The sequence below is a fragment of the Hoplias malabaricus genome, chromosome 5, assembly GCF_029633855.1.
Source record: "Hoplias malabaricus isolate fHopMal1 chromosome 5, fHopMal1.hap1, whole genome shotgun sequence".
NCBI classification, from domain to species: Eukaryota; Metazoa; Chordata; class Actinopteri; order Characiformes; family Erythrinidae; genus Hoplias; species Hoplias malabaricus.
In genome coordinates this window covers 30,551,388-30,563,450 of record NC_089804.1, presented here as the reverse complement: position 1 = coordinate 30,563,450, position 12,063 = coordinate 30,551,388, and the positions used below count along the sequence as shown (strand labels likewise).

The 12,063-nt window shown below is 39.3% G+C and overlaps 1 protein-coding gene across 3 annotated transcripts in view; it reads right to left on the bottom strand.

Moving 5' to 3' along the window:
- kaznb (kazrin, periplakin interacting protein b) overlaps positions 1-12,063 on the bottom strand; it is a 464,418-nt gene that overhangs the window by 17,808 nt on the left and 434,547 nt on the right. For all 3 annotated transcript variants that reach the window (XM_066671962.1, XM_066671963.1, XM_066671964.1), the window contains 2 exons: positions 5,941-6,140; positions 2,568-2,686 (listed from right to left, as the gene is read on the bottom strand). In XM_066671962.1, coding sequence (XP_066528059.1) covers positions 2,568-2,686; positions 5,941-6,140 — 319 coding nt within the window. The remainder of the gene's footprint in view (positions 1-2,567; positions 2,687-5,940; positions 6,141-12,063) is intronic.

Below are 12,063 nucleotides of genomic sequence, written 5' to 3'. Positions count from 1 at the left end.
CCTTTCACATAGCACTGAGGAGGCTGGAGTGCATAAAATGTCAGTGCTAACTAATATAAATATGAATAAAACCCACAAAGTACCGCCAGACTTAAACAGTGTTTATGCAACAGCGACACTCAAAATGAAACAATCATGTGTCCCATGGTATCCGAGGCTGTCATCAGTCACTTGATTTTTACCGAAACAATACAAGACTTGAACCGGGGCTTCATCTGGCATGCCCCTTTTTGCTTGACACAGGCTCTGACGCCTCGTTTCAAACGTCACTAGCCAGGTTTATTTTTTTATGTTGACTGTCTGTATTTTCTGCACAACATAAGCAGAATGGTATAAAACTCATCAAGAACTTAACATCTACTACAAGCTCAATGTAACTTATGCACCATTTTAAGGTGGAAGGGATAATTTGAACAAGAACCTAAAGACCTCATAATCCAGTGACTATAGTAGTGAGGTATTAGTTACTGCTGTGAGTAGTTCTACTGTAAACAAAACTATTACTGCAGCGAATCAATACATTGATGTATATTTTGATGATTGTTTGGTCTACAAATTTAATGTTAGTCAGGTACAGGCTTAAATTTTGTATGATAGTAAACAATAGCATTGTGCTGGAGTGGTGGAATGCCTTTATATAAACGTTTGACTATAATTAGTCTAAAAAGTAAACTCTGTTTTAGTGAATCATGTTAATTGAAATGTTAAGTTTTTTTTTAAAGCATTTAAACCATATGCCTCAGCCATGTACAGAAACATACCTGAAACTATGGATACTGGAAGCCTGTGCTTGCATTTCTCCTGCGGTGTCGCTATCAGTGTGTGAAGAGAGGAAGAAGAGGGTTGCATTGACAATTCAACACAATGGGCAGCACTTTGAACACATTTTATAAGTGGTTAAAACCAAGCAACCCATTGTTTTTCTTGTGAAATTCCCAATAAGTTTCATGTGTAACATGACCCTCTTCCCATTGAAAAAACAAAAGTTGAATCCAAAATGGCCACCATGGTCACCATCTTGAAAAGTTTCCCCCTCGCATATACTAATGTGCCACAAACAGGAAATTAATATCACCAACCATTCCCATTTTATTAAGGTGTATCCATATAAATGGTCCACCCTGTATATCTCTCATAGTTGTTGGTTATATTTGTATTAGTTTGTTTTCCAGAATAAAAGTCTCTGTGAATTTAAAATCTGTTTGAGGAGATAAAAATATTAGTTATATCCTGAACACAGGACAGTAATCTGAGTGGTCCGATGGTGGACCAGCAGTGGCATATGCTCTCTGTCTGGGTTAACTTGTCTGTAAGTTTTATTCACTGTTTAAAGTACCAGAGAAATAGTTTTCCCACTGTCCTCCAACCCCTAAATATAATTTGTCTCCCAATCATTAAGCTGGTTTGAATCCAACTTTTTATGTATTTGTCCTTAATATTCAAAACCGAGGGGTCAATTAATATACACAGCCTAGGACATAAGGCAATTTGACAACCCAGGATATCACCTATATATTCATATACCCCAAGTCCAAAATTCCTGCACTCTTTGGCAATGCCAGAAAGCATGAATGAAATCCCGTTTTTCCTTCTGACATCGCCAGCATTTTACCAAGTTTATTAAGCCCAATCTATGTAAATGGGGGTCCAGTAAAAACGATGAATAGTTTTAAATTGAATAAGGCGTACCCTAACGTCTCTAGATGCCACTTTAGAACTTTGAAATATTCCTTCCCAAATGTTTTCATCTAATCATATATTTAAATCCTTTTCCCATATTTTTTTGGAGCTACATCAATTCCGTTATCCAGATTCTTTACCAGCATGGAATAATATACTGAGGCCTCATGACCTTTTTCCATAAACTTGAATTACTTATAATATCTCAGTAGGTGGCAGGCTATGTTGTTTAACACCAAATGTTCCCCTAAGTAAATGTTGTAATTGTAAGTATCTCCAAAATTGTGATCTCTGGATACCATATTGATGAACGAACTCATTAAACAAAAGACATTAAGGATCTCTGATCATAGAGATCATTCAGCATATGAATGCCCCTTTCCATCCCATATCAAAGGATCTTGACCTATACATAACTTAGGATTTAGCCAGATACTTGAGGAACTGTTGAAATATTGGTCTATTTTGACAAAACGTTTTATATTTTATATTTTTTATTCAAGATTTTACAGAAACTATGGCATAGAAGTAACATTTGTATTTGAATACAAATCACATGTATGAAAAATTCCAATCATTCAGGATTCAGGGCTCATCACAGCACAGAGACAGCACTAGTAAAACCTGTAATAGACCTTATTATTCACCGGCAAATGTCATGTATCATTATTGGTTTTACTCAAACACAGCACTGGGTACCATAGAACACACCATGTTATTAGACAGGCTAGGAAAATTAATTGGGGTTATAGGAGTAGCATTAACCTGGTTTAGGAAGATTTCCCTTGCCACTGTTGCCACTGCTTGCTCACATGTGTCTAGGACTTGAAATCATGGGAAGCTGATGACACTTGTATAAATGCTCCGTGTATGTGTGTGTGTAGTACCCTGCTCCATTCTCTGCCTCTCTGTAATCCTCGATGGCCAGTCGGAGTTTGCGGCGGTGCAGGGGGCTGTTGATTCCTAGGCCCACCTCCAGGTCCTCATCATTCAGCCCCAACAAAACCTGCAGTAGCAAATTACCAACACTGAACTTAAAATACACCCACATAACCACCTCTCTCACACACACACACACAAACACACACACACACACACACACACACACACACACACACACACACACAGCCAGCCATGCCTGTAAAAAGTGTCCATAAGTGTGAATGAGCGACACATACACACATGAGCGCTAACCCCGTCCCTCATTGTCCGGTTAGCGCTCATGCAGTGCTGAGCGCCAGGCCAAATCGCAGCTACACACTTCTCCCGCTGAAAACGCTTGTCTTTTCAAAGAGCATCCATGCATATCTTTTTTACAAAGAGCCTCCATGCATTGCTTTTATAGAGTGGGTTAACAAAAAAAAATATATATGTTAAATATCCTACTGTTTTTTTTAAAGAATACGTTTGGTGATTTGTACCTTTTTTGGCTTGAGCACCTGCCCTCAAAAATGTCTGTGCACGTGTTGATAAGTGTGGATTTATTCTAAAGTGGTACCATAAATATTCTGCCGTAACACTCCATAGCGCTTATAGAGGACTGGGCAGGGCTATGCTGCTGTATGCTGAATATGGTACGGGTTGTGATATCAAATAAACAAAAAGAAATAAAAGGCTTGGTTTTAATATATGAACTGACAGTATATGGTATATTTAAAATTGTAATGATTTAAGCTCTTCTGTCTCAAGAAAATCAAGGGTTTTGTTTTTCTTAAGACCAGTGGGCTTAGCCCCAAGAAGAAATGTTGCTCTATGAAATCTTTACCAAATGTTTGTAAGGTCAAACCCAGTAAGATTTCAGAGCTTACTATGAGGAGCTTTGGTATAATAGTACAGTTCCACTAAAACTGTATAAATTAATACGTTGGTTGCATATGTAAATTTACTTTGAACAAAAACTTCAGCAAAAATTGCAGTACTGTGCACTTGTTCTAAATACACTAAACCGGGGGTTTCAAACTCAGTGAGTAGTGGGCCACATTACACTCAGTTCAATGTAAGGTGGGCCGGACCACAAAATCTTTAATCAATAACATGTCAGCAACTCCTCTTAAATGTTTCAATTTATCTACAGGGTGCATGCTGAATTCTCAATATCAACATAAAAAATAGATTAACATGTGCAATTCATTATAACGAATATGGTTTAATATTAAATAAACAGAATATCCCAGACAGCAAGCATATATCAGTCCACTGGCATAAAAAGGCTTGCACACCACTGACTGTAGACCACTGCTGGTCAACCATCGGACTACTCAGATTACTGTCCTGTGTACATATAACTAATTTTTAATCTCCTCAAACAGATTTTAATTTCACAGAGACTTTTAATCTGGAAAACAAACTAATACAAATATTACCAACAACTATGAGAGATATAAATAAAGTATGCCTGATATAAAATGATTATGCTAAATCTTTTGACACTGTGCTGGATTAAAATTATTTACTAATCTTATTTATAAAGGACAACAAAAGGACCTTATGAAGGAAAAAATGTAAATTGAACTGTGAATGGAAAAGTGCTCAAATGTGGCATTTTGTCTAAAAATCAGTTTAATCACTAGTGGTCCGTCCAGAAAACGCTGTGCAAAACTCTAGTGGACCTCCAACTTTGCCCTCAATGGGCCAACAGTGGTCTGCCGTCTCCTTGCTATCAGGGATCTCTGACTATCATCTGACTATATTTAGGGTGACCATATCTGAGATGGTGAAAAAGAGGACACATCTTCTTTTTTTTTTTTGGGGGGGGGGGGGGGGGTGGTGGACTACTGACGTGCAGACTGACCAATTAAATGTTTAGAGAGAAGGTTATCGACCAATAACGGTAGCTCTACAGTCAGACCGTCCAATCCGAAGATTTTAGGCTACTTCACCACTCCCCCTTCTCACTTAAGCGAACCAAACGGAGTAGGGGAGGGCGGGACTAGTTTGTGAACGAAACGCTTCTCAAAATTCTATGTAAGCTCTAGAAAAACAAAATCCTGTCGGTGAAATTGGGCGGCACGGTGGCGCAGTCACACAGCTCCAGGGGGCCTGGAGGTTGTGGGTTCGATTCCTGATCTGGGTGACTGTCTCTGAGGTGTGTTCTACCCGTGTCTGCGTGGGTTTCCTCCCACAGTCCAAAAACACACGTTGGAAGGTGGATTGGCGACTCAAAAGTGTCCGTGAATGTGTGTCTGTGTTGCCCTGTGAAGGACTGGCGTCCCCTCCAGGGTGTATTCCTGCCTTGCATGTTTGTGAAATTCTGCCCGGACATTTTTTTTAAGTCTAAAAAAGAGGACATATCCGGGTAAAAGAGGACGTCTGATCACCCTAACTATATATCATCAGTTATTAAAGTAAGATTAAAACTGTATTTCAGTGCAGTTTATCTAGGGGGTCTTTGACTCCATTGGCTGCAGCACTAAAGAGTTGCCAGAGTTGCCTGTCACAGCAAAATTAGTTACGACCAATGTTCACGTTCTCTCATTCTGAGGAGTATTAGCCTATGGGTGGCATCACTAGGAATCGGTTATCAGCTTTTGAATCTGTGACGTATTTCCTGATAAAACAGACTTTTGAGAAGCGAGCTCAAAATTGGAACGCGCACTGAGAACAGTGAAACGAGCCAAGTGCTTGTTTTTCTTCTCTCGCTGTCGCTGTTTTCACTCGGTTTTCTTGATTCTGTGCGCTCGTTGAGGCTTTCTCTCTCTCTGTCTGGCTGAGGGAGACCTGTGGAACTTCGTCTTAACAGTTTCACCTCAGAAATACGGAATAAAACGCCTCCCGTATCGGTTCTAAATAGAACACGTTTTTAATTTTTTTTCTAAATATGGGGCTGTTCCCAAACCTAATGATGTCCCGTTGCGCTTCAGCTCTGAATTTGACTCGCGGAAATGTGCGTTTATATGGGGCAGACTGAAAGGAGAGTGGGTCCGCGAACTTCAACTCGCACTCGCGGGGAATTAGCTCTGGCTGACTGGGTGGGAAGGCTCAGGCCCCTGAACAAAATGATTTTTATTTATAACATTTAGAATATTTTGGCGGTCCGGGATAATTGGGCCAGATCCGGCTTCATGATACAAATGTTTGTATGGTTACGGGGCCATAGCTAGGGCCTACGCAGGCCCCTACAAAGACCTTTAAGATTAATAACATACTGCATGCATTTTAAGTATACTGTTGTAAACTTGAATCATTATACAGAGACCCTAAAAAATATAAAAATTCTTATTAGTCCTGTGGACATCTTGAATAGCAAATGTAATGCCATACCTTTCCACTTTTCACATTCTCTGAGCAGGCTCGGATGTACATGGGCATCCCCATAACTACCTCAAGCCAAGCCTGGACGGTTGAGGCCTTCCACAGTGAGATGGGCCTGGTGCGGGTGATCTCAACCTGCTGCAAACGCTCCAGCTGGTCCTCACCATCTGACAGGCTGGGCTGTATCACGTTGGACAGGCTGTCCGAGTCTGGAGTGGTTAGCAGGAGGGAGGGGTTCAAAGATTATAAGATTTAGAGGGACTTAAGACTGAAACCACTGTTTCATCTGTTCTGCATACTGAGTAAAATGCATTGATGCACTAGTTGTATGTAAAAATTAAAAACTGGCATGATATAATCAATTGTTATTAATCATAAAATACTCAAATTATTGTGGGTGTTTTGGGGCAAAATAAAATTTACTTAAAACAAAATAAAACAGCATTAAAATTCACAATCAAAACTAATTGAATCATGAGAAAATTTAAGACATCCAGCAATGAATTGTTTTCAAATAGAATCAAACCTTGTTCAATCATCACCCACTCTCTCTCACTGAAAAAAGTGTTACTCTGTGCTTTGCATTAAAGGAACACTAGGAAAGATAATTTTTTTTTCTCTTGGTATTCCCCCTAGTGTAATTCATTTTTACATCAATATACTGAAATCAAAGGGGAATTGGAAGGAGAAGGCAGGGTTCCTACCCTTGTCCAGAATCTACATAGTGTAGTTTCTGCAGTGCTGAGCCTGGAGTAGCAAACCAGATACTCTGTTCTCCTTATTACAAGTGAGTGGAGCATTGCATTATTTCCAAAGCTTTAATTTTAAGTTAAAAATAATATTGTTTCTTTAATGGCATTGTGTGTCTTTGTTGAAACAATTTAGAAGTATTGTCAACAATACTGCCTCCACAAATATGAGTATTCATAGACTGTTTCTATATGAAATAAAAATATTATATTCATTACTTTTTTTTTCTAATATTTTAACTTAAATGTAAATATATAAATATAGATATAATTGTAACTTCAATTTTTACATTTGGCCACAAACTGATTCCAACATCAATGCATCTGATTCTAACATTGTAAAATCTATGCCAGCTGAGTCATTTTTACACCTAGTAGGCAGAAGCTGTTAGAAGCAGAAGTTTCTGGAGAGTTTGTGCTTCAGTACATCAGAATATGTTCTGATTTGAGTCATCTGACATTAGAGACATAACAAAAGGGAGGAAGTGAGTCATGCTCTAATTTCAGAGGGAATCACAGTGGACTGTGGGCGACAGTGAGGTGGTTAATGGTGGCCCTAATTCACCACAGATACACTCCCTGCCTCATAACCACTTCCACATGTGTTACAGCCTCTGCCCTGACCACTTCCCCCTCCATGTTCCTGTGCACTCATTTTGTACATGACTCACACTCTCACACTGCCATGGAAAGATGTTTCAACTTGGAATCCACAGTTTCTCAAAGTCACAAATTCATTTTTCACCAGTAAAAATTGCATATTGACATGTTTGAGTTTGTTGCCTGGGAAGGCCTTACATATATGAACAGAAACTTTTTATATAAGAACTAAATTTAACATGTAGTGATAGTTTTAAATATAAAAAAGGTAAATCCCTGGTGATGTCATAGCCATCTGAGGTCAGGAGTCCAAGTGTGCATAACTGGTCTCCTCTCTTTGGGCAGGATGACATTCCCTTATCCCCTATCAGTCAGTATTGGTGTGTGTTAGCTAGCTTAACAGAACTGAGCACTAAATGTTGGATCATGTGGACCTATCCATTGAAGATGTGTTAATTCATGATGTGAAGATGTGGAATTGGCAGTGGGTTCAAAAAAGTCAAATGAGAAATGCAATAATTTGAATTCCAATATTTCATTTCAGGAAAATAAAACCCCACATTCTCATGACCCTGTTCAATTAGTTGTGGATAAATGTAAAAAACCTATAGCTTCCTTTCCTCTTGTCCTTTGCCCTTGAAAAGCAGGTGCACTCGGGGTATGCATTACACTGGGGTTTGGATGGGAGTGACCCCTTCACTAAGACTAACCCCGCAAAGGAAGTGAAATATAATCCCCTGCCACAGCAGTAACACAGTACAGTTTCAAAGGACCTGAAGTGGGTAACATCAAAATATGAGAATTAGAATCACTTCATTGGCCACTGTGCTTGCACAAAGAGAAAGTTGTTCTCCGCATTTACACCAATCCACGCAGTGAAACACACTAGTGGGCAGTGAGCACAAATGCCTGGAGTGGTGGGCAGCCCAAACCACTGTGAGGGGAAGCAGCTGGGGGCTTGGTGCCTTGCTCAAGGGCACTTCAGCATTGACCTCCCGGCTCTGGGGATAGACACAGCAACTTTCCGGTTACAAGCCCAGTTCCCTAACCACCAGGCGGTCCCCAGGTGTGTAAGGCATACCTTTATACTTACAGAGTAAAGGGAAAAAATTATGTGTAGTGTTGCTTAATTATAAAATTCTGTCTGTATGCTAACTTTAACTGTATCAAACATTCTAGCTAGCCAGAGCTAGCTAAATAATGTTTGTAAGCATTGTGAACTGCCACTGATTTTTGATATCAGATTAAATTTCACATAATACTGCCACCTCTGTGATATTTGCCCTGATGGGGCTAATAAGGACATGTGACAGTAGTTCTTGAGAAAAAATAGCAAAACTGCCTTTGACTCTCAGCTAGTCATTTGGAGCATTTACATAGTGCCCTGCCTTAAAAAAACGATTAAGGGCGTGACACAGCGCCATATTTTTACAGCATCTGCGGTTTGATTCATTTGGGGAGAACTCTTTGCTTGTGCACTGCTATGTAGTTGATGATATGCCCATATAAGGAATTCCCTGTCTAAGCTGGGTTTGTTTGTGACAGAATTGTATGCAGCAAAACTATGCAACAATACCCTATAGTTAAAAAAAAAAATTACATTTTGTCTTACATAAATTATTTCCCAGAATGTCATTATATCCTCTCTAAGCTAACCCGTATGTTTCCAGGAACCCTAAAATTCAGGCGGCACAACCTACAAATGCAGCGTATAAGTATTACTAGCACTACATAACCATATGATTAAAAAACGAGCTTGAGTTTATCCTGTGCTGTTAACTAGAGATGTGACATTTGAAACGAGGCGTCGGTGCGTCGAGCAAAAAGGGGCGTGCCAGATGGAGCCCCGGTTCGAGGCTTATATCGTTTCTGTAAAAATCATGTGACTGATGACAAGCAAGGCCTTGGAGTCTGTGGGACACGTGATCGTTTCATTGTGTCGCTACTGCATAAAGAGGGTTCGAGCATTGTGGGACTTAGTGAGTTTTATTCATATTTATATCAGCTAGCACTGACATTTTTATGCACTCCGGCCTCCTCAGCGCTGTTCTCTAAGGCTGGGGAGAATCAAAGTATCAAAGAAAATGTATCGCCTCAACCCAAACACAGTTAAAAATGTGTTTTTTGGAGTAAGAATCAATACATTATATTCATCCCTTTCCCCATACTGCTCTGTTGCACTTTACTGTCCTGCCATAAGCATTTTTTTGCATTCATTTGGGCTGGAAAGCCCCATTGCTCCATGAAGCCTTGTTTTGCCATCACTACTGTTAACCACAACTACTTAGTTCAGCTTGTTTCTTACATCAGCAGATTTTAAAACAATGTTTATGACTGGCCCAAAGATACTAAATCTTGCTAATCTGTTAGCTATTTGTCAAGATGGCTGTTAAACAAAACTTAGATATGGATTGGATAGACTCTGGCTGTTTATTTTACAGTAGCCTGCAATCAATTTATGACTGAAAATGTGCACTTAAAACCAGCTAACACCAATGCTTTGATTAAAATTCACATATTTCCTGGGGTGCTAAATGAGAACTTAAAAACATAAAAAATACACATTCTTTCATGATTCAAGGGACAGATTTCAGTTCAAGAGAAAGGTGAATAATTATGTTTCAACACTAATATATAAAAACATCAAGTACTCAAACTGCATCATACTTTTTTTTTTTTTTTTTGAATGCATAGGTGAGGTCATCATTTTTGATGCAGTTCAATGTGCATAAATACTAGTGTCCATAAAAATGAGTAAAGAAACTTAAATAAGATCCAGAGAGACATTTGGGGAAAAATGCATGCTAAAATCAGGTCAGGAATATTTCCATTTCCCACAGTAGAGAGCTGCAGCACTTTGTGAAAATGTCATTCACTTTTCCCAGTGCAAAAAACTGGCATAAGTCTGTAGTTTCTTATTTGTGGCAGATTGGTATATAGTCAGAAACATTAACTGTTACTGCTCAGTGACCATCTGGTGCTCTGCAAACATTGTTTGCCTCTTTCACCCAGTCCTTCAATGGGTAGGACCCTCACTGGATCACCACAGAGCAGCTATGATTTTGTTGCCCTGTGTCCACTGATGAAGGACTAGAGGACGATCAACAGAAACTGTGCAGCAACAGATGTGCTACTGTCTCTGACTTTACATGGTGTGGTGTGTGTCTAACAGAGTGAACATTGAGTGTATACAGTGTTTAAAATCTCTAGTAGCACACACCACCACACACCACAAACTGTGCAGCCACATGAGCTTCTGTCTGACTTTACATCAACAAGGTGGTCCAGTGAGGTAGGTGTGAGTGAAGAGTAAGTGGACATATTGTACAAAAGCTCAAGCAGCTCTTACATTTTTTGTTTTGCTCATGTAGGTGAGGTGTGCAAGACTGTTTCCTTCATAGTTATCCAACTCAGGGTGCTCACTAGCGCCCCCTATAAGCAGTTAACGTTTCCCTATTGTAATTGTGCATCATGCTCAGGTTATTACCCATTATCCACAGTAATGCCATGCCGTTTCACATATAGATAAATAATACACCTGTCAAAACAGTAGAAATTTTTTTAAGAGACAAATTTCAAGTTGTCGCAATGTCGGCCAAGGAAACACACACACAAACAACATGTTATAGTCACTGGAATGCTGAGCATTGAAGAATAGGATGAAGGGGGAAAAATGAAGTATACACAGCAACAAACGGACAATAGTCTCTGATTATAAAACTACAAAGTGCTCCTGTGTGGTCAGTGGAACTCAAAGAATGGTGGTACACAGTGAGTGTAGAAACAAGGAGGTGGTGAAAACTCATTTTCACAGGTGCCTAAAACATTTCCACACACACACACACACACACACACACACACACACACACACACATATATATATATATATATATATATATATATATATATATATATATATATATAACACTGACTTATTGATCATGTAGTGCTCTGCTTTAGTGGCATCAGATGAGAAACCCTGTGTGGTACAATCATGGACTGACACTGAGCATTGATGATGTGTCATACTGAATGTGGACCACGCTGGACAGGTGTAAATAGATTCACAGTCAGAGCCGCTCAGTGACTCAGAACTTGCGTCAGAAACAGTTTTTATCGTGCAGCTGATCTTCAGCCATGAGTTCAGCACACTTTTACTATCTATAACAATGCTATGGCGTCTATGTACCAGCAGGGTGCAGCATACGCATTCTTATAGGGTTCATAAGGCTTTGGGAGCAGGCTTCCTTGTTGTCTGCTTCAGTTGGATATTTGTATTTTTATTCAAATTATAACATAAAGCTCAAACGAACAAGATAATAATAATAATATATATATGAACATTTCACTGCCAGTACACAATCCTGTTTCAAGAAGTTGGCAATTGTGACTGTTAATATTTTAATTAACTGATAATATTATAAAGAAAATATTTCAAATGTTTTCACTGACCTACTTGATATATATATATATTACACATTTTCCACTGTATTACACCACCTTTTAATCTCACTATTATTTTGTCTGGGAACTCAGGATATGATATTTTTATGCTTTACTGCTGGAATGTTTGCTTGATATAAGGCTTCAGTTGCTTAAAAGTCTTTGGGTATCATTGTCTTTATGATGCTCATGATGTGCTCTTGCCCTGTGAAGGACTGGCGCCCCCACTCCAGGGTATGTTCCAGCCTTGTGGAGATTCCAGGTAGGCTCCGGACCCACCGTGACCCTGAACTGTATAAGGGGTTACAAACAATGAATGAATGAATGATGTGCTCTAGGA